Consider the following 23,639-nt stretch of genomic DNA (forward strand, 5'->3'; position numbering starts at 1 on the left):
GGAGAAGCACTGGCTTTTCTCCTCTTGGGCCAGTGTTGCATTTTTGAATTACTTTACCAAGAATGTTTAAGTATTTGAGTTTTTCAAAGCGAAACAGTTTCTCCGCTACCAAACCTTTGTTTCCTTGTGCAGTTCAGAAGTTTTCTTTGCAGTGTTGTCTTGTTTGCAGTCCCAGCCCAGCTTGGGAAACATGCAGCATAGTTCAATGCTGAGGAAAGTAACTCTTTCCTTTTAAAAGGGACTACTTGGTGTGAGTGACAGCGACCCAGGGGTGGGAGATATTTGCTGGATTTTGGAGGTGTGCACAGGCTCTGGAGGGGTATTTGCAGGGAAGGAAAATATCCTGGACTTGCCAGGTAAATGCAAGCCTGAAGACAGGTTTGGAAAGCATTTTATGACCTTGTGTGACATGGGTGCTTGCAGTGCTCTTGTGTGAGCTTTGCTCTCCTTGGCTCTTGCTCTGTGGGGTCACTGTGATGTCCAGGCTCTTGTGGTGCCAGAAAGCAGGAGAACACTATGCACATATCCACAAGCAGCCAAATCTTTATTAAACCTCGAAAAGATCATTAATCTCACCCAAATATTTGCTATGTCTAAAATTACGTAGGGGGTAGATACCCTCAGGTGTTTGGCAGCTAACACTTATAATTAAAATTAATAACAGGAGCAACAAAGTGGAACTGCTGGTCATAATTCCCTTGCCCCTCACACTTTTTTTGAGTGCATCCAGTTGGCCCCAAACCAGTACTATTCCCCAGCAGAAACTTCCCAGCATTTATTCATCACACACAGAGTTGACAAGTGCGTCCAATTCTCTAGTTACCAATGCACTAATGAACATCTGCTAGTCTTTCTTGCAAGTTCAAGGACTTGGGCAGGGAGTAGACTGGGGACTGAATTTCTCTGTGTGTCTGAATAAGGTTAAAAGTGTATTTTACATGAGGGCAGAGCCTTACTCTGGGGTTCCTCATACTTCTCAATTAATGGCTTCCAAAGTCCCAACCTTTTGGTTAACATCTGTTTCTGAGAAATGGGGCTTTGAGGGAAGGAGTGAATGTGTATTCACTCCTTCCCTCAGCAATACTATCAGAAAAACAAGAAATAGAGATAATTTTTAGCTTGTGAGGAAGTTAAACTATTCCAAGTAGTCTTTGCTGTTGCTAGTCCTGGAGAACTCGAAAACTTCTGGCAACCATGCAAGGTCTTGCTTTGCTACCTCTTGCTAGTAGGAATGTAAAAATTGCCCAACAATATATCAGCCAAACCAACAATCATCAGTTCCCACAATGAGTATCTCGACAGACAACTAATTACTTCTCCAAAACCTGGGAATATTTGTTCTGGAGAACCATCAAATAGCAAGATCTGTCCTGTGCAACAAAAACTGCTCTAGAGCTTCTGCACTGTCACTTTAGTCCTGCCACTGTTTTATTGCTGGATGTTACATACAGGAAGAAAATTCAGCTTTGACTTAACCCCTTGGATTAATAGCAGGTACAAACTGCAGTGGCATTTAACTCAGTTTTCTAGAAAGTAACTTGTTTGTGTTTGATGATTTCTGTCTTTCTTACACCAGCATTTAACTCTCTCATTCTGTGCCTTGTCACCCATTACCATCCAGCATGTTGTTTCCAGTGTGAAACTGGGATTTGGAAATGTCTGGAAATAGGGAACCCAGCTCCAAGGAGTGTGTGCTACCTGGTGGGTATTGCTCAGCCATGCAAGGAAGCCTAAGAGCTCTGAAAAATAAGAAAGGTACATATGAAAGCTGGTGCATTTAACCACTGGGGTATCTCCTTTAGGAGGTCACTGTCAGCACTTTTCTTGGAGGCTGGAGCTGTTTGTAGGTGGCTGGTTACAGGTGCCTGTGCAGGGCAGTGGTGTCGGTATGAACTGCTGTGCAGCACACAAATCATTTCTGATGAAAATTAAATACCCAAAAAAGAAATTCCACTACCAATGGAGTGAGCAAATCATGCACAAATGACTAATAAATAGCACCGCAATCTCTCCTTAAGCTGTGATTTATCTGTCTGGAGACTTATTAAAGAAATGTTCCTGCTGTTTGCACAGTTTTTATGATGGCGCTGCTTCTTGACCCTCTCGAGTGTCAAAGCCTCTTTCTGTGCTCTGGCAGTCCCAGAAAAAGCCCCACATGTCCCCTCCACTCTGCAGTGCCTGTGACTAAGTGCCCCCACACCCTGATGCCCTGGCCCTGCTCTCTCCCAGCCTCACACAGTTGCTCTGTGCTGCAGTGAAATGCCCTTCTTGTGGTCTGTGCCAGTGAAGGAGCTTTCTGTGTTTTGTCATCTGATCAAGTACAGGACTCAAGGGAATGACAGGAAGGTGAGTCGGGAAGTTTAGGTTGGATAGTAGGAAAAGGCTCTTCACCCAGAGGGTGTTTGGGTACTGGAACAGGCTCCCCAGGGAAGTTGCCACAGCACCAAGCCTGTCTGAGTTCAGTGAGTGCTTGGACAGTGCTCTTAGGCCCATGGTGGAATTCTTGGGATGTCTTGTACAGGACCAGGAGTTGGACTCAATGATCCTGATGTATCCCTTCTAACTCACCATAATCTATGATCCTATGATCCTATGATTTGCTTTTCCAGGGCTGTTGCATCACTGCTGGGGGAGAAGCTTATGCAAGACCTTCCTCCTTCTCCGAGGCAAAACTCACCCAAGTCTGTTTGGACCAGTAACTTTTGGAATGTGAGTGGGCCAGGCTGTTTTGGGCAAAGCTGTGGGAGCTGTGGAGCTTTGCCTGGCTGCTCCTGCCCCCTTGTCTGCCTCTGCTCTCCACAGTGCACTCAGAAATACTGAGCTAAGGCCAGATAGAGGAAAATCTCAAAGACATGACTTCAAAAATAAATACTTTTTTCTTTCTTTTAGCTAAAATGTGCACTTTGCATAGCTGGTTCATGAGTTCCAGCACATTTGGGGTCAGCAATACTTGGAGGTTCCAGTGTCTTGCTGACATTATTGGATGATGGGGCAACAAACCCCTACATGTCTTTTTGATGTGTGGGACATGACAGAAGCAGCTAAAGCTGTTCTGACTCAGCCCTAAAGCATTTCTGACATCAAAGTGCAGACCCAGGCAGTGCTGAATGGTCAGGACTGTGTGTTGAATCTTTTCTCACTGCTGTCTGGGGAAAAAAAAAATCTTTAGCTGTCAATGAGGTTGACTTCCACTCTGACAATAGTTCATCCTGTAGAATATATAGTGTTATGTGACATGTAAAAATGAGGTATGATGTAATGTAGAGTTTCCTGCCCTCTTTATGAGATGCGCATCCAGTGCACATCCCTTTTAATAGTTAAAGCAGTGGAGTATTTAGAAAGTCTCAGTGTTCAGAGTGGGAAATGGGAGGAGAAAAAGGCACTGATACTCAGTATCAGCTTTGACTGCCCTTCGCGGTGCAGGACAGGGAATATCTGCACTCTTGTGTGTTGTCCCAATCCATTGTTCAGAATCATCTCCAGCCTCGAGCCCCCTGCGGCACCAGCTGAATGAGCAAGTCCTGCTACCTACCGTGCTCCTCTCTCCCCATGGCTGAGGGACTCTCCCAGGAACCTGCCATACAAGCTGGCTTCCCAGATGTTCCCAGGTGTGCACACAGAAGCCACACTGCACGTTGGATTGTCACATTCCTGACTGCAGGTACATCCACAGAGGCTGAGGCCTGGTGACAGCAATGCTAGTAACAGATCCAGCTGAAATTAAGTTTATTTCATGAAAAAATTCATGCAGAAGATGGTCTTCAATAAAGTCAGCAAACTCTCTAGATCAGCTCTATTTACTTTTTTTTGGGATATTGCTTCAAAATCATAACCCTCTTTGTTGGGACTTTCAGGAATATCACCACCCTTCCAGCTGCTGGAACCCATCATCTGGGCTGTGGTCCGTGCTCTGGCTGCCCAGCTGTGCTCTGCAGCTCCCAGTCCCGAGGGGTCCTGCCCTGGAGCACAGCACACTTGCTCATACCCTGACAAATACACGCAGTTGAGAAAGGTTGGAAGTTTCCTGCTTAGTGTCTGCTGTCAGAAAACACTGCCCTGCTACAGTCAAGCCATCCCCATGGGAATGTGTCAATTTGGACAAACTTAAGTTTAGGGGGGGAAAAAAACCCAGAGTAACTCATTTCAATAAATTCAGAGCAGTCAGCAGTCAGCTGTCAGAATGGCACATTTCAAGTTTTGAGTCTCAAATGCCTTCTCTTTGGCACCACTGTGCATTAATGTATACAAGAGTACAAATTCTTACATGAAATAATGCAAAATGAATTACGAAGCAGAAGAATGTGATACAAATCTGGACTGGAATAGAAACATGGAGTCCTCAAAATATGAAATATACATTAAATATAAGAATAATGGAATGGAAAAGAAAAAATCCAAAAATGCAAACAAATACTTCAGTTGACATGAAAGGAAGTGTTTCCAGAATATTGTTTTGTAAGGGATTGTTGACAACCCCAAATTTCACCTTTCCTGTTCAGTTTTTAGTCTTATGTCAGAAATCCTAGCTGGAGGGAAATCCAGGGCAGTAGATGCATGAATGTTTTTATACATACACAGATATAACTCTGCGTTGTTATTCTATTTGTCTCTTTTCTTCTTTTTCCTACAGCATCTATCCCATTCTATAAACTGAAGCTGTTTTTACTTCCTGTGATGGAGTTAATTACAAAGCAATTAATTGACCCAGTTATTCATGAGAGGTTTTGGTCATCCCATGGATGACAGGACTTCAAGCTCCTTTTATTTTTCTTTCACGTCACAACCAGGGCAATCACAGAAAATCTAGTGGTAGCAGCCATGTGCCCAGGAAGGTGGGGAAGGCTGACCTCTTTCCATTTCTTTGCTTGCAGGGGACTCTGGTGGTCCACAGTCAATATGTTGGTCCCTGTGGGTGCTGGTGAATCTGACCTGCACTGCAGGCACTAAATTCAATACTGGCATCCCTGCATGTGCACGCTCAGGCAGAGTGTGTGTGTGTGGAGGAGGAATGTGCAGCTGCTGAGGTTTTGAAACTCTTTAGCAAGGCTTAAGAGACACAGGTTGTTGTTTTTTTGGCCTAAGAGGAAGAAAAATTACTTTACTGCAAACAAATGTTAAGTAAGGATGGCCAAACCCTGCATCCAGCAGTGACTCTCCTGCATTGCCACAGGTCAAGGGCAGGGTGTGGATTTGAAGGTGGATGTTTCCTAATGTGCAGTCGTTGGTAACCTAAAGCAGGTTTATGACAGAGCCAAGATCAGGCATTAATGCAATAGACTGGTAATTCAATCACTTTATAGAAGTTGATCTGTCCTTTTTATTACAATTATTGTCAGCCCGGGTGTTTCGTTCCATCACTGAAAATAAACATCATTTATCATACTTGTAAAGATTAGCCCCTGACAGCTCCAGCTCTGCTTTGCATAAATGTGTATTAATGTCGGCTCTGTCTGAAGTGGAGAGAGAAGTCTATATTTCACAAGAATGATTAGACAGTGTCACCACTGCTTTAAGTAATGTCTTATCATGACGGATAATCAAACTGTGAAAAAAAAACAACAAAAAAAGGCAATTTATTGCATATGCATTTTTTGCTTTATTGGGCTGAGAAACAGCAATATTTTTGCTACTGCATTTTTGAGGTTTGTAATGCCCAGGCTCTGGGCTGATGATACTTTTCTGGGTTTCAGGGGCCACATGATGTTTCAGCTCATCAGCAGAGCTGGGACCTCCACCTCTCTGCAAGGCTGCCTTGAGTCTTCCCATTTGAAGACCCAGGAGTCTACAACTTTGCCAGGCTTTCAACAGTCTGTGCCTTGGGCTGAGTTAAATTTGGAAAGTTTCAAGCTAAAATGATGATGACATTGGTTAGAATGAGATTAAGGGAAAATATGATGCCCAAGCTAAAATATTCCTGCAGACATTTTCCAGAGAAGATCTAGGGCTCCAGGGTCTTGAAGCAGGAACTCAACAGTTGGCATGCACCTGCCCTCAGGTCAGGGCTGCACTTTTGCTCCTCCCATCAAAATGCACCTGCATTTACTGCAGGAAAAAAAAAGAATTGTTTGTCAGGGTGTACTTTAGAGATGTTAGAGCTCAACAGCCAAACTCTGTGTGTTCAAGTTCTCAGCTAACAAGAGGGAAGGAGCCCTATTCCTTGACTGTGTCTCCTGGCAGTGGCCATGGAAGATGTCTCTCTGGCATCCGGAATGAAGAACAGCTAAAGACATGAGCTGAAGCCTCACTCTTTGCCAGTCAAGCCAGGGCAATGCCAAGAATGTTTTTTTGTCACCTGAACCATTAATTCACTGAGAGGGAAATGCACATGGGCACCGATGTCCATCACACACTGACTGTGAGTCAGCTCTGTGCTGCAGTGCACAAAAACAACTCTGCAACTTTTGTGAAGAACGTCAGAAGTGAAGCAAATTCCTTATTGCCAGTATCAGGGTGGGTACTGGGCCTATTTAATCAGTTTTAGAAACTGAAGAAGGGAAACCAAACCCAACCCCATGTGTGTTTTCAGGTGCCACTTTGTTTTTTTGCTGAAGTTTGAGTAGTGCACTGAAAAGCCTATGATTTCTGGGAATTACATCTGGGTTTTGTAAAGCCCCAGGCTGCAGAGTAGGAGTGCTTTTGTGAGAGTATCTGCTTTCATTCTTGCTGGTTTTAAAAAGAAATTTCCAAACTTTGTGCTTTCATGGGGGAAAAAACAAAGCACACAACAACTCGGAGACATGGATCCTCAAAAGAAAATGTCAAATAAAACCTTTTTAAAAATAATCTTATAATTTCTAAGCTAGCCACCTTATTTTGGAAGGCTTGTGTTTGAGATCAGTGTTAATTGAAGATGACACCTTAAAATTAGCCCACTGTGGAGGTATCTCATTGAATTAAATCCTAAAGGAGCAGTAATACATTAAGTACCATACATGAAAATAAATAAACCTCTTCCCTGCATAACTAATAGCTACTTCTGCATTAAAGCTGAAGTACTTAATGCACTGTAACTATACTGAGTGCTTATACTACTATTTTTTTCCTTTCCCCCCCCTTTTTTTAATGACAGCCTGTTTATTTCCTTTCAGACTACAGTTACCTCCAGTTTTACCTCGTTTTCCCTGATTTGGTGCTGCTGGTGGTACAAAAAACACTGTGGCACAGCTTTCCCTTTGCTACAGGACCTGAAACTTCACTCTGGAATAAAACTGAAAAAAACCCAAAAAGCAAAAGCAGTGCATGTGAAGGAGCCAGTTGGTGGTGGTGGAGGGAAGGAGTGGGTGAGGATGGGGACCATTAACGATTGAAGAAATGCTGATTTTAGCCAGTGGTATTAGCAACTGGCACTTTTTAAAGTGCTAAAAGCTTTGGACACAGATTACCATGCGCATATTTCAATTTCCTTTAAATCCAGGGAGATTTCCTCTTAAAGCACACTCTCTCTGCTCTCTGACTCTTTTTTTTTTTTTATTCAGCTAGATTGTTCTTGATGGGGACTGTTAACTGAATGCAGCATATTATATATTACTTCAATAAATCACCAACAGCCGAAGCATTCAATATCATGCAGAGCAGTAATCAGGGGAAGTCTTAATCACACTTTAAATGGTTTGGATTTATGCTCTGCTTTCCACGGGCTACTGCCACTGCTGGAAAGGCACAGAAGCACGGCTCCGTGGTGGCCAGCCAGGACCTGGGAGCACAGCCAGGATGCAGGGTGTGTGCCAGGGGTGCAGTGCTCGAGCCAGAGGATGAACAGCCTCCAGGGCTTTCCTGGAGCTGTTTGTACCTATGCAATGGTCTCTTCAGATTGCTTGGGCATTGTGGTGTAAAAATATGTCACTCTGACAATGTAAACAGCTGCTCTTATTGCATCAAGGTTGTACAGATGTGCAGCAAATCCTGGCTTTGTTTTGACTGAAAAAAAACGTGTTTTAACATAGAATTTATTTCTAAAGAAATCATCAGATTAGAGCAAAACCAGCTGCTATATTCCTTTGCCTTTTGCTTTATGTCCAGGAGATTAGAAACACCTCCTGGATTTTTGTCAGGGTGTGGGAGAAGTAAAGAAAAAATGCTGGCTTAAAAAAACTAAACAAGCCACAAAACCCCTTAAATATAATTTTTAATTTATGACTGGTGACCCACCGAGGCTTTCCATGAAAGTAAAACTTTCCAGCCAGGGTCTGTGGCCACGAGGTCTGTGTGGGTCTCAGGGAGGTGAGTGCCAAGTGTCAGCCAAGGCAGAGGATGAGAACCTTCCTCCCCTGCACCGTCACACGCCCGACCTTCACCTGCACCCTTGCAACGAGGTACAGATGTGCAGTGACATAGTCTGCCTTGGCCACAGGGAGAAATCACAGCAGAAAACAATAGCCCCTTTTGGGGGGAAGTTAGTAATTTTGGTTAACCCCGTGGCCTGGAGCGCGGCACAGACACGAGGGCAGTCACCGGCCATCGGCGCTCGCTGGGGACGGGGACAAGGCACTGACAGGTGGGAGGTCAGCAGGCTTGTCAAGCACATCTGGCTGGGAGAGCCCTGGGCACACTGTGAGCTGCTTTCCCAGCTCAGAAACAATCTGCAGACCCCCTCAGCTGGAGGGAATGAGTCTCCCTTCCACCCCGGTGTTACAAATAGTGAAACTGCTTCCACCATAAATTACTGCTCTAGCACTGGAAATTTGAACAAGACCAAGCAGAGTGGAGACACAGCAGCTGAGATGGTTAAACAATAGCCCTGCACACAGGAAACTCTCCCATAATGGTGGATTTAAGTTCCAAGGAGCTTTGGTACCTGACCATTGGGTTCATTCCCTCCACCCCCTGTTTTGTTTTTCATTCAGTTCCATGTTGTTCATGTCTCTTAATAGGGCATCCTTCATTATCATTATCCCTAATAGTGGTTTATTGTATTAGTTACAGTTAATTTAAATGTTACCGAAGCATTGAAAACAGATTGCAGATGTTTTGAAACAGATGTTATTTTAATGTTAAACAAAATCATGAATATTTATGGGTCATTATTGCCTGGGTTGAATTAAGCTCTTTAAATAGTAATGTATGGGCTTAATGTCTTTTGAAGGAAATGCTCCAAAAAAAGGTGAATGGAAAAACACTGTCATATAAAGATGTATAAATCATTTCTTCTGGCAATACTGTGTTTTTCCTCTATGAACAGACAGAATTAATTTCTGTTATATTGCTAAAACAGGTACTGTTCTTGTTCTCTAGCTCAAGTTAACCTAAGAAAATTTTTTGAGCTCAGAAACACTTATAGAGCTCTCTATTTCATTGTGAAGGGGCCCACCTGCTCCCTGGAAGCAGACCTAAAGTTGCAGGAATATTTTGAGGTGAAGTAATCAGTTTTAAAGGAAAATAAGATGAAGATGACGCAAGCACTCAACTCACTTGGTGTCAGTCTTTCCTACAGAAACACAAAGAGGGTTTGTTAATGCCACATGCAGGCTGTCTCTGCTTGAGTCATATTTCTTTCTTTATGGAGATGGAGTTAGTCTTTAAGGCAGCAGCTCAGAATGGCCTTTCATTCATTACAAAGTTATTTAGTTACGGGTAGGTAACTCTGAATGACATTTCTACATCTTGCACTTTATTAGTTGATCCTAGCTGCTAAATGACATGGAGAGATCAGCATATTATGGCAGGGGAGCTCAGTTGTTTTGGCCAGTTTTGGATGGGGTCCAACCCACTTGAGTTGAAAATTTGCATGTGAGATGATGAACTCAAGGGGTGTTGATGATGATTAACTCAAGAGGAAGAGGGTGGGATAATACAGTGGAAATGTAAAAATAATAAGTCTGTAAACACAGGGATGATTTCCTCCTCCGCAGACATGCAACACTTCCACTGCCTTAGGATGAGTCATGTCCTGTATTTAGAAGAAGAATGGCCCAAGCATTCTTTTGTCAGCACTGAGTCTGGATGATGCTGGGACAGGAATGGTGCAGGCAAGGGGACATGGAGCCAGAACCCATCTCTGCTTGTGTCCACTGGGACTGTGTGCTCTAACCTGCAGCACTGAGTCTTTGTCCTTTTTTCTTCCCTTTTTCCTCTCCAAATTTATACTGTGGAGGAAAGCCTGAGTTCTCCTGAAGCTGGCAGAGCTCCTTGTCTCCAGTCACAAAACCCCTGAGCAGATGGGCACAGGTTTTGGCTCACCACAGTGGCAGTTGTTGAGCATTAAGGTTCGTAATCTCATCCAGGAGCATCTGAGCGTTCCCGTTCTCCCTTGGCCGAGGGGAGCGAGCGTGTCCCGGGATGCTCAGGCTGATGTGCAGCACAAATATCTCACTGCTGCCACAGTGCAGAGGTTTGCCCCAGGGCCTCCTGCGTGTCAGGAAAGGAAACAGGAATGTACCAGCCTTTCAGATTCCAGTGTGATGTAGGTATAGGGGTCACAGGAGAAGTGCTGAAGAGCTGCACATTGCATCTTGAGCGGAGGCAAAGAACAGATGTGATTGGAATCATCAGACTCTGTTTTGCTTTCCAGAAGTTGGACAGGAAAGTTTTCTATTGTGGTCTAATCTCTTGACTTAAAAGCCATACTGAGAAATCACATACATCCAATTGAAGAGGTGCTCCTTCAACAGCTTGGACTTGCAGTTCACTGCTCTCATGTCCTGAGTAAAGTCTGGTACAGTACATTATATTCAGTAGACTGCCAGAAAGGGAGTTCATTTAGTTTGATGACAGATTAATACTGATTCACAAATTAATTTTGTCTCTTTGTATATCAAGGGTGTCCGCAACTTATTTAATTTGTAATAAATATAATTATAGAAATGAATGAGCTATCAAGATTTTTAAAGTATGATCCATCAACGTTGGCACGACTTGTAATCCTGGTCATTATAAATAAAATGGGTCTTTTGCAATATGGAATGCAATTTTCCCTGTAGTTTGTCTCATTATTTTCTGACATGTGGGTTAATATTAAATTACAATGCCTTAATTTTCAAATCAGGGCTCAATTTGTAAATAAGAGGTTAATAAATAACCTTTCCAGCTGGAGGCCTTATTGTGACTTCATTAAAATAAACTTTTAAATGAGATGAAGCCGTGATGGTACCCACATAGTCTCATCCAGTACATTGCAAAACAAAGAAAAAAAAAATCTCCTGTGGCTGCCAAAAGAACCTACCCAAAGTCATTGTGCCTCCAATACATTCCAGTGGTCTTTTAACTGTCCCATATAACTGGGCTATACCCTGGCTTGCTCCATCTCCTGCTTCCTGACACATGGAGCACACGCTGAGCTGTCCTTTGAGCGTGACCTTGAGCACGCTGTGGAGGCTGCAGGTGGCTGGTGCCACCCCTTGTGCTGTACATCTTCGTGGTCCCTCAGTGGGTGCAGCTTCTCAGTTCTGTCACTAAGCTCAGACCTACTCCTGCTTTCTGCTGCATCTCATGTGAATAGGTTAGAATTTAGATAGGATATTAGGGAAAATTTCTTCACTGAAAGGGCTGTGAAGCATTGGAATAGGCTTCCCAGGGGAGTGGTGGAATCACCATCCCTGGAAGTGTTCAAAAAAAGTGTAGGTGTGGTGTTTTGCAACATTGTCAGGGGGTGGATTTGGCCATGCTTCATGGTTGGACTTTATGATCTTTGAGATCTTTTCCAACCTAAATGATTCTGTGATTCTCTAATGCTCATGGTCGTGTCTCTCATTACAAATTCCAGTGAAAAAGAAAAGGCTTTTCTCAACAGGTGCCACATTCTTCACAGGAATTTTGTGTTCTGAGCTGGATTTCTGCAGTTGGAGAGGTGGAAGGAAAGCTCTGACTTCTCCATTGAAGGCACACACCTGTGACTGGCATTATTTGGGCCCTGGACCTAAACTAAGTTTAGGTTTGTTCTTTTCCCACTGGTGATTGCAGCTTGGACAAAGGCTATTTTCTTTGTAAAGGGGGAGTTTCCCCTGAGAGAAGAATAATATATGCAAGTTTATAAATAAAAAACCCCAAACACCCAACCCCAAAACAAGAACTCCAAGATATGGCAGGAAAACTCAAAATATCAGCCCAATCTTAAAGGAAGCAGCAGGTTGCTCTGTGAGACAGAGGTTGAAATAGTTTTGCCCATGAGTGATGCTGCGTTGTGCTTTAACTGTGAGAAATGGTAGGCTCAAAATTTGTTGCATTTAGAAAAAACAAATGACCAAAAAACCCAGGTCATTAGAGGATTCCCCCCTCCCCCCCCTCCAATTTAAGTAGTTTTCAATTACTGTAATAGAGAACACTGAAGCATGTACACAAGACTTAGTTTACATTTAATTGCAATCCCCTGATGGTTCTCCTGCTATTTTTATTTAAAAAAAAAAAAAAGTTGTTTTTTTTTTCAGTAGTACTAAAAGCATTGGAAATATCTTAAAATAATAAACCTTGCCCTGTCTATCATTAGGGTTTATTCAGAGGGGAGAAAGTACCCTTTTTGTTCACCAGTTGTGCTCACAAAAAGCAATTTCTAAGCCCTGCTGAATCTGTTGGAACATCTGTGGGCCAGTGCTTTGCCTGAAGGACTTTGTCAGCACTTAAATAAGGGCTGGGAAAGAGGTTTTACCTCAGCTAATCTAATTGTAACACAAAACTGTATTTTGTGTGTTATCTGGAATAATTTTGAACGCCACTAAAAATGTGGTTTTTCCTGTTAAAAGGAGGGATGATGCTAATCTAAAAGGCCCTCAGCCACTTACATTATTTTACACCTTTTTCTTTTGTGAGATCTCAATCCCAACTTCCTGCAAGTGAAACAACTCTGTAGAAAGATCAGGAGTGGAAAACAATTCCATGTGAGCTCCTTAGAGACTTAACTTTTTCTGGTACTGATTCACCTGTGATTAAACCAGCCCATGTCTCTGCAGAATAAATCTTCCTTTTTTAAAAAAAATACAAATGACAGTTAAAACATTATTGAAGAAATGTGCAGATAGTGGTTTAGCTGAAAATCTTTTTGATATCACTTTTTTACAAGACTACTTAAGAAGTCATGGCTCAGCCCAATGCTCTTGTAAATTCAAGGTTTATATTTGGAGAGTTTTTAGGATAAAATTGTTGATGCATTATTAGTAGATGTTAAATTTTGGGAAAGCAATTGAATGGGTTCAGGTTTTAAATTTCCCTCGTAATTTGGGCAAATACAGACCATTTTTTGGAAGTGTTCAATGACCACAAAGCTGTCTCTTGTGTCTAAGAAAAGGTTCTCAAACACATTGGTGTCATTGGTGCTTTCAACACACAGACCACTGCTGATTTGTTCAAAATGCTCCCACTTATTTCCAGTTAATGATGGAAATGCTGGGATCTATTTTCTTTTTTCCAATTAAATAGAAACCTTCACCTGGCTCAGCCCCAGTTCCTATTCCCTGAAAACATCTTTCACATTCTCTGACAAATCTCCTGACATGGCTGAGACAAGCTATCATTTCCTGAGAGGTCCTCAAGCAAGGTGAGCCCGGTGTGGTCCTTGGCTGGCTGCTAGCAGGGCAAATTCACGGGCCTGCAGGATGCAATCAGGATCACCACGTGGAGCACTCTGCAGCTGGTGCTACAGGGTGTTCAGCCTTTTGGACTGCAGAGCAAAGCCCATTTTCTCACCCCTCCTGCAGATCTCCCAGATACGCCGCCCTTTCAGTGTGCCTGGAGTGATGTTTAATCCTCTGTGCATTTCATCGAATTTCACTTATCGTCATTATTGATGAGTGACACAGAGGTTAAACGATTCGCATCAAGACATTCTGCTCAAAAAAAAAAAAGGAAAGGAAAGAAAAAAAAGAAGAAAAAAGAACACATCAGTTTTGAGTCCATGGAGACACTTTGCTCAGATGCCAATCAGAGGGGTAAGTGCAGCAGGCAGGTTCCTTCCCAGAGGGCTGCTTTGCCACTTGGGAAAGGGGCCCAGTGAAGCCACCTGGAGATTTCCAAGTTCGTGCTGTACCGTAACAGAGGCAGAAAGGGAGAAGCACGTTTGCTTCTTGCAGCTTGGCTGAGCTGCAGAGCCTGGGAGTGCCTTTGCTCTGAGCTCTACAGCCAAGGGCAGGATGCTGGTGCTGCCAAAGGGTGGGGCAGCCCACCTACAGACTCCAGGCCTGGGGCTGGAGCGCCTTTCCAAGCGTGCTGCAAATCCATCCCAGCTGTGTTCCTCGGCTGCTGTCCCTGCCACGGTCACTTCCATGGGAGCAGGTGGCTGGAGCTCTCTGGTCACAGCACCTTCCCAGGGATGGCTGCTTGCACAACTGGTCAACAGAGTAGTCAGCAAAAGAGTTAACGGAGCTAAAAGTGGTGCTCTTGTTTCAGAAGTCCTTTATGTGAAGCTTTTCACACCTAAATTCTTCAAAAACAGATTTCTCTTACACCCTCTTAAGCATCACTACTTTGTTTTGTTTTTGTCATGGCCAGTCACACCTCATGGCCCATGGAATTTTCCAAGTGGAAGACACACTGGAGACACAAAGCCATGAAGAAAATGAGCCCAGCTTTGTCCTGAGTTTTGCTTCCTTCCCTGCTGCTCTCGTCATTTCATTTGATCTATTTTAACCACTACCACCACACTGGAACACAGATCTTGGTGCTTTGGCCAACACCCAGCTGTGAAATGTGTGCTCTTCTGCTGCTGATTCACTCCGCAGGTGTCAGGAAAGGTCAGGAAAGCTGTTCCTCATAGTCCTGAGTCAAAAAACGTCTGTCTGTCAAAGCCTGGCAGAGAAGATGTTTGTATAGGCAGTGCACTCTGGGGTCCTTCCCAAAGAGGAACTGAAAAGGGACAGTGGCAGGGGAGAGAGGGGACATTTGTGAACGTTGCCTTCATCTGTCCTCTTTCTGTACAGTGAATGGAGAAAGGGAAAGGGAAAGAGAGAGTCCTTTAGAAGACATTCCGAGCATCAGACCAAGCTTCTGCTTCAAAGTGCTTCCTTAAACATCCTTTTTCTATGAAGACTATCCTGGAGAGTTAAGGCTGGAGAGAGGAATGTAGATAACATGTTTATGTAGTATTATTCCCTGTTTTTCGGTGCAGAAGCTGCCTTTTGGGGTGTGTTGCTACACCTTCTGCTGCCTGCTGATACCCACCTTACACAGGATGGTAAAGGTGGGATGGTAAAACAGCCTCTGACAGGCAAAGGTATCAGCCACAGAGTTTGCTTTTGGGTAAGCCATCAACACTTGGAGAGATGTTTCCAGCAAGTGCACTGTATTTGTGTGCAGCAGCTCTTCCAAAGGTGACAGCAGGCATGCCACCATGCCCCCGACATATCTGCCTGACAGGTCAGTGTGGGGAAAATGGAAATAAGGGAGGCAAAGGGACCCATGTCATGAATCAGAAGTGCTGGTGCAGTTGGAGGAAGCTACAGTAGTCACAAACCCTCAGCATATGTGAAAACATTGCATTGTTTTTTTTTTTCACCAAACATATTTAATATGGCCATTTCAAGTTTTACATGAAACATAAATCAAAGAGAAATAAGTGTACTGGGCACAACACAGGTTGTTTTGTAGCTTCTAAATTTCTTAAGTGTTAGGTCATTTTACTTACAAGTTAAATGGCTGTCTGCAAGAGGCCTTGGTTGGTCATAAATTGTCCTTCCAATAATATAAAACACACCATTTGTTTACCACACGTATGCGCTTCCAAGTAGATCCAACAGCTCGTAAAGAACAAGAGCCCCTATGTCATCCCCACAGAGACCACTGCAATAAAGAGCTGCTGGAATGACTCTGTACTCAGTAAGTGCAATCAGATCCAGCAACAGTAGCTTTTATGGGCTTTTTTCTCCCCTCCAGGAAAACCTGAGATATTAGTGCAATATTAAAGAGCTGTGATGGTTTTACCCAGAGTGGGATCTCACTCTTCCTATGCTCCCACTGGTTTTGGGAGTGGAGTGAGGTTAACACTCAACAAAGAAGGTCAGAATCAGATCTGTTAGGATGGTTTGTTTCCATAAGGGATATGATTGATTAAAAAGAAGGTTAATTGGATATTATGCAGCTGCCACAGTAGTATAAACTCCAAGCTCTGGCTTATAAACAACATTTGCTGCAGAAGGGTTATTACCTGCTTACAATTGGAGCAGTAAGCCTTTCATTCCTTGTTTATTCCAGGATGGTAAAGCAGTAAAAATGCACATGCTGGTACATGACCTCAGGTGGGCTCCTAGGAAATCTTAGCCCAGTTTAAGTAATAAATATGTTCTCACACTGGCAGAGGTGTGCCCCGATTGAACTCTGAAGAGAAACACCAGCTAAAAGCATCATTTGATCTAGATTAGAAACCTACTTTAAGTGTTTGAAGTAGAAAAGCAGTAGGAGCTGATCTGAGTCTCCAAAACCTTTTGTCAATAGAAAAGATCTGAACAATTTTCCTTTTAATAAAATGACTGCATTTTTATTGTGATTTCTGTAGTTCATGGACAGTATAGAGAGGCGTGACATTTATCCAATAAATAACAGGCTAACAGGATTGCTAACACTTCCACTGATTCAAACCCAGATCATGCTGAGGATGACCAGATTGGTGTAAGAGATCCACAGGAGTACAAGGTTCACCTTGCCCCACTGGAGAACGCATCTAAGATGGCTCCTTGGGGTCTCTCTGTAATCAATGAGGAGAGCAACACGTCTTTTAGAGGTAAAGTGCACCCCGTTCCATGTGTCTAAAACAGAAAAGATTAATTTCACAAGAGGGATGTGCCAATCTCTTGCCATGGACTTTGAAGGAACCCGGAGGGCTCATCCCATATGTAGGAATCCTGAAGACAGGGTGAGGGTTTGTCCCATAGGTACCTGATTCTGCCAATCAGCTCAGGAGGGATCCCACAGAGAGGAAAAGGAGTGCATCCCCTTCAGTTGCTTCTGCATGAAACTGCTGGTTCATTTACCAAGTGTAATTCACTGATGCACTGGGCAGCTGCTTTGCTCAGCAGTTTTCATTCCAAGCTCGTTGCTGTGCCCACGAGGATCACCTGTGAGCCTCCTCACCCTCCCTTAAGGCTCTAACCCTGTGCACACCAACCCACCTCTACAAAAACAAGTTGAAAGTCAGTCTCTTGAGTAGCTGAGCTAACTCTTGCTGCAGCCAAATTAAATCTTTCTCATCAAGGAGCTGGATGAGACTCTAACTAGTCACAACTGATGTATCTATCAGTTGCTCACCCAATAATTGCTTCCCATCACATACATAATGCACGGATTAATTTCTCCTTTCTCCAAACCCAATATTCAATTTGCCACTGTCATGGCCCATCACAGCTCCGCTAATCTGTCCTATTTTCTGTCTCCTTTTGGACAACGACCAAGTCAGTCAACTGGCCGTTTTTATCATAAATCTTCTGGTTGACAAATTAGTCCAGCCCTTGCTCTGAGCCCCGCTCCTGTACAATCCCTGCTGCACTGCCACTGTACTTCAAATCACCCCTGCCAAGAGGCAGTGAGACACCTGGGCAGCAGGACTGCGCTCACCGCACACACTCACCTTGCTGCCTCTCTTTCTGCCACCTCCAGCTCACTGTTAAGTAGAAGCACTTCAAGGCAAGACCATTGCACATCCGTGCTGTATCACACATGCCCTGCCAGCTCCTCACCAACTGTTCCTAAGCACCACCAGAGTCAAACTGACAGTGTTGGTGTGGAAACAACACACCAAGACCAACCAACATTAGCCAATAAAAAGAAATAACATGACACAATGAATTATGAAAAAAAATTATTTTTTAATGTACAAAAGGTTTATATACAGGTTCAGCATGTTACCTCCATTCTTATGATGTAGAAAACAGCTAAAAATGTTCTTAGGATATAAATTTGACCGAACAATTCACCTACAGTACTTTTAGTAATGATGTCTTCTATACATAATATGTACAGTGCTGGAAAGATTATTATAATACTTTTTCAGTAAATGAAGGAAGACCACCACTGGAAAGTCCAAAAAAATCTCAAGTCATTGGAGATTTGGTTTTGCTTCTGTATCTGAACTTTTGCTAATGAGATATCTGTAAGGAGGGACTCAGGAGCCATTGCTGCCCTATGCAGCTGTTAAAAAAGTCATTAGAATCAAAGGACACATGAAAGCCTGATCCATCTCAGCTAAGGGATGCCCAGTTGTACTCCAAGTGTCCAGGACAACACACAATGTCCTAAAAACATGTACTGCCCTCTTTTCATAAATGCGAAGGCAAGGGCAAGGTCAGTAACTGCAGGAGAATATATACAGCAGACTATAAAACAATCCCTTTAAACACAACTTTCACAGGAGACACAAATAAACAGCCAGGCACCTTGCTTTGCTTCCCTGTCCTCATGCACCCTGGACATCAGCAGGAATCATTGGGGGGTGAAGGGCAGGGCTGAGAGCAGCCAGTGTGCACCCTCTGCATTTGGGATGAGGATGATGAGACTGCAGGATGCTGAGCAGCACCTCCCTGCACCAGCTGTACCCAGGGATACCTGGCAGCAAAGCTCTCCCAATCCACCACTGCCAAGCACAGCTCCTGCCTACCTGATATCACAGAGTTTGCCTGGAGGTAGCATATGGCCTTTTCATGTCAGCCCCTGGTGATACTGGGAGGAGTGATCCTGACATCAGTTTGTGCAAAAGGAAAGCAAAGACACCAGGAAACACCTTTATAGAGCTGTCCTGGTCATGTGCAGGGGACAGAGTAGGTGCAAATGAGAACATGACACTGACGTGACAGGGAGATGGGAAGGAAAGAGTGAAGCTCTACAGATGCTTACTCAGTCCAGCTGTAAAAACCTGGGGGGAATGTCACACTTGTTCCCTGCTCTTCAATGTATGGGGTACAAAGTATTTGAGGCTATGAGAGCAGGATGAGAGGAGTTGTCCTTGTCCAACGCAATCTGAAGTTAAGCAAGGCCTCCTCCCAAATACATGCACCCCACTACTTCTACCCTTTTGTCTAACGACAGCAAAAATAAATAATGCAACAAAGATCAACTTACTGGCAGGTGGGACTGTCTTGGAAACAGCTGATCACTATTATGAGCAGTTATATTCTGGTGGAGAATGTGACTTCAGGAGGCCCTGCTCCTCCCATCTCTTCCCCAATGATGATTCCAAGAGATTCTCACTGACCAAGCTACCATTCTGACTCAAATACTGTTTTGAGACTATACACATGTTTAGTGCTGCAGGTGCAGTCTGCTAGTGCAGGTGCTGCAGGCTGCAGGTGCAGTCTGCTAGTCAAATGAACTGCTCAGGTTTACTGTGGTGTATTTTTTGGATGCAGCAGTTTTTTTTCATGCTGTGGGACATGTTAAGCTAGCACTGGGTGCATGCCAACAAGCCTGCTTGTGGGGCAGGGTGTTTTGGCTTATGCTTGGCCCCACATCAGTGCAGCAAAGCAACTGTTGGGCAGATGGAGCCCGGGCAGAACCCTGCATAGAGCACATCACACAGATGAACCCTGGCAGACTAACCTGTTCCCCCAGTGCTGCCACAGTGCACACACTGGGCTGGAACAAGCATAAAAGTTTCTCCATCATCATCACTTGTTATGTGAACACCTCAGCATGGAAAACCCACCAGAGAGCAAAGCTGCTGCAAAGCTGCACAGGGATCCAGAAACGTGTGCTCCAGCACTCTGACATTAGAGATGCATGCGGGGCACTTGCAGAAAGTCACTGTGTTCAGAAGGTGCAAAGTTATGCATGTGTGTCAGTCTGCACGCCAGAGCCTTCCTGCCACGGGGGATTATTTCCCAGTGATTGCTGTTCCCAGACCTCTGCTCCACTCTGCACATGATATAAACCACGTTGTAAACACATCTGATCAAAGTGTGCATTCACCTTTTATGTGTCTCATCAATGTGTCTTTCCAATGTTTTCTCAGAAACACCACTATGTTTTTATAAATGTACATTTTATATACGCTTCTGACAATACACTATATTTGATTTTTAAAGGAAGAGAGGCCTTGGCTACTTAACAAGAAAGCATGGTAAGGCACTTTGCTGAGAAGCCATTTGGAAACGTCGCTCTTTGCAAGGTACAAAGGTATTTATGGTATAAAACAATACTGCTGGCAGAGGGCTTGTTTGGAGACGTAACTAAACCCTACTCTCATCAGAGCAGAATACATAGTATGGCTTTTATTCTAACCAAAACCGCATCCTCCCATTTCTTTCTGGGGTGGGTTGAAAACGGAATTCTTTTGCAAATGAAACTAACGGAAAAATGATGAGGAAGGCTATTTACAGGGCTTCCCAGAAGGGAGGGTTTCATCTCTAACCACCCTCATGCTGTCTCCTAGCTTGGTGGTGATACCATTCAGTGCTCCGGGAAACCAAGCTAAAAAAATAATACTAGAGGTGCACCCTTGTGGTACTGAACTGCCTGCATATAGTTTACATAATTCTGTACACAGACTTTTTAAAATTTTCATTTTGAAATCCTTTAATGTATTTAACACTTATAAAAAACCCTACCCTATTGAAACAGATTATTTTTGAAAAGCACATTCATACAACTGCTTCACGCAGAGCCCCTTGGATAGCACCAAGGCCTTGTGCTTTACTGTTACGACATCATGTTTAGAAATTTACTCTCTTCTGCCAGCGTGGTTAGCATGGAGCTCATATCACCTATTGCCATATTGCTTATCCCCGCAGGTATGGTGGGCAGTGTCAGAGAGTTTCGTGGAGTCGTCAGGCGAGAGGAGTTCTGGGAGAGGTTCTGCAGGATGCTGGGGCTCAGGGTTCCCGACATCAGGCTCGAATGGTCCCCATCGTCCATGATGGCATCAAAATCTATCTGGGGCGGCTCAAGACCTTGAGAGTCCACTGTGCTGGACACCTGGTTTGTTCCTGGGGAAGGCAGAGTGGCTGGCTTGCTGTTTTGTGTGCACTGCTGCTGCCTGACCCGACAGTCCGCGTGGTTATCGAAGCCGTTGTTCTGTTCGTACATGTGGATTTGGCCGTAATAGTACATCAAGCTGTTGTCCCTCGTGCCGTCCGCGCACTGCTGGGCTGGTGCCAGCAACATGTCGCTGGTTCTTTTGTGCATGGCCTCCGCTGTCTCCTGGCCGGGGCTGATGGTGTTCGTAGGATGGGGAGTTCTCATGTAGCCCAGCTGCTGGGCAGTGCGGACTCCTCGGGGTCTGCTGCCCGGGTTTGGCTCCGGTGGAGGATGAGGCTGGATCATGCCAGGCGGATATGCCTGCGCAGCTGAACCCATCACGCTCTGCTGAGGCTCAAAACTCGGCTGATTGGAGGTCATGATGGGCTGAGGAAAGGTTTCCTGAGCCACAGGGAAGTTCAGGTGGCTTGGCTGAGATGAGTAGTTCTGCTGACTCGGTTCGTGCATGACCTGTCCCAGCGCTGTGCGCTCACTGCTGCCCCTGACCATCAAAGAAGGGTTGGCTGCCATGTCCATTTGCTGAGGGTGAAGGTGGGGTCCAGACTTTGCTGCCATGTTGCTGCAATTAGGAGAGATCTGATTTGGATTGCCATTGACTGCACTGGGGCTCAGCATCTGATGTGGTTGGTTATATCCTGTGTGCAAGCCCATGTCGGGGTTCATGCTGGGACCTAGGCTCATGTGCTGCTGCCGCAACTGCATGCAGTTTAGCCTCTGCCCATCCATGCCCACGTTTCTCTGCATAAAGCTCTGCTGTGTTGCATTCATGCTGTTGTCCGGCAGCTGCATCTGCTGCTGGTTGTAGTTCTGGTACTGACCAAAGTTCTGCTTCTGCTGGACCACCGCTAAGTTCCCTTGTGAAAACTGCTGCTTCGACTGATTGGACATGATATCAACTGTGCCCGAGCTGACTTCATTCCACTGGACAGGCATGTTATTTTTATTCATGTCTGAAGAAGTATCAAAACTCATGGAACACTCTGCCATCATGGGTCCCAAGTGGCTCATGCTTGCCTCAGCCACTGCCATCCTGCGCTGGCTGGGCAAGGCTGGAGGCTGCAGCTTCCCACTTCCTTGGAAGTTCTGCATCTCATTGCTGTACCCCATGGAAGTGCTCTCAGCCACTGTCCCATTGTTCTGGGATTTGATGTACTGTACCACATCATCTGGCAGCACGATGTCATCATCTCCAATGGGCACGTCTGTCTCCCCAGACATGGCTTCCATGGCGATGTTTTCACTGATGCTCAGTGGCCGGGGTGAGTAGGAGTGCCGGGGCAGGCTCCCATCTGAGCGCCCATAGCTCTGGAGACCAAAATTCCTCCTGTCAGTGGGGTGTGGAGGATGGAAGGGGTTCACACTGTTGGTGCTGTTGAAGCGGTGAACTCGTGGCAGAGCCTGGGGGTCTCCAGGAGGTCTCCTCACAGGGTCACTTGCCCGTCTTGTGCAGTTGCCCTGCACCTCATGGGGAAATGCTGGAGCTGATGGGTAGCCATAGGTGTTACCATCGCTGCAACGCCTGGGGCCTGGTGGGAGGCGGAGGGAGGGCAAGGTGGGGTCTGGTCCATCCATCAGTGAGATCCTGTTCTTCAGGGTCATCCTCTCCATGTTTGGCAGGGGAGTTGGAGGAGGGCCCCCTGTGGCAGCAGCGTACTTGGCTTTCAGCCTGTAGTGCTGAGCTGGTGTGAGGTTCAGCAGCCCCGGCATCCCGCTGCACTGGCTCGCCTCGCTCGAGCGGCGGGAGGCATCCGTGGAAATCGGGTCATAGGAGTCAGCAGAGCTCGTGTTGTTGGGGCGGTGCCCGAGATGCGAAGCCTCGCTGGAACGGCGGCTGGAGAAGTACGGGGAGATCCCCGAGGATCTGCGGCTGACAGTGTAGGCAGAGCTGACGGTGCTTGTTGTACTGTCACGGCGCTCGTTGAGTTGGTTCAGCATTGTAACCTCGTTGACAGACAGCTCCATTATTCTGGGGTTAGGCAGCATAGCAGAAGAACCACCACTGTTTTCTAGAACAGAGCCTGAAAGAAAGGTTGCAGGGAAGGAAAAGGTTTAGTTAGCTGAGAAATCTCACTTTGTAGTGTTCTAGGTGCCAGAATACTGACCCACAAAGCTACCCCAAGTATTTCATGGGAGTGATGATGAGTTTCATGTGCTGCTAGCGAATTCAAAGCTTCATTTCTAGCTCTATGTTCATGCAAAGGGAGAAAGAAGTCTGGAGAGAGAAGTTAAGAAGTCCCTGCTGCAGAGTGTTTGTAACATGTACTCCCCTTATACTCAGCTTCCACGTGGGCTTCCCTCAGTAGGACAAAGATAAGGACTGGTGTGAACAGTGCCACAGGGACAGCACACAGCTATAACCACAGCTACTCTCTGGGTCAGATGCACAGCAGTCAGGGAGAGCAGGCCAAGAACCCAAAGGCTGACATTCAAAGGCTCTTCCAAGAGCAACCCAAGAAGCTCTGAGATCTAGTATAACCCAGACACTACGCCTTTGGATTTCTTGGCAAAGTTAGAGGACCTCTAGAGGGTTCAAAATGATACTTTTACCAGGAACCACCAGCCAGTGGAAAACAAGCATATGAAGCTGGAGGCAACAGCCAGGAGCTTCTGAGTGACAAAAAGCTTCTGTCAGAGCAAGATTATGGAGGGAGGTCTTGTCTGGATTCTTGCTATGCTCCAGTGGTCTCCCAGGAAGCATATTAGCCCTTGGGGAAATCTTACTGCTAGAAAAAAATGCAAGCAGTCTTGCAGCTGTAACT

The 23,639-nt window shown here is 45.0% G+C and overlaps 1 protein-coding gene across 1 annotated transcript in view; it reads right to left on the minus strand.

Annotated features, from left to right (window-relative positions):
* Window positions 1-17,710: 17,710 nt before the first annotated feature.
* Window positions 17,711-23,639, minus strand: part of GLI2 (GLI family zinc finger 2) — a 187,813-nt gene continuing 181,884 nt past the window's right edge. The window contains exon 14 of the mRNA XM_041473464.1: window positions 17,711-22,898. Within this exon, the coding sequence (XP_041329398.1) occupies window positions 20,542-22,898 (2,357 nt within the window). The 3' untranslated portion in view covers window positions 17,711-20,541. The remainder of the gene's footprint in view (window positions 22,899-23,639) is intronic.

Source organism: Pyrgilauda ruficollis, unplaced genomic scaffold (assembly GCF_017590135.1).
Source record: "Pyrgilauda ruficollis isolate IOZ18807 unplaced genomic scaffold, ASM1759013v1 scaffold3, whole genome shotgun sequence".
Classification (NCBI taxonomy): Eukaryota; Metazoa; Chordata; class Aves; order Passeriformes; family Passeridae; genus Pyrgilauda; species Pyrgilauda ruficollis.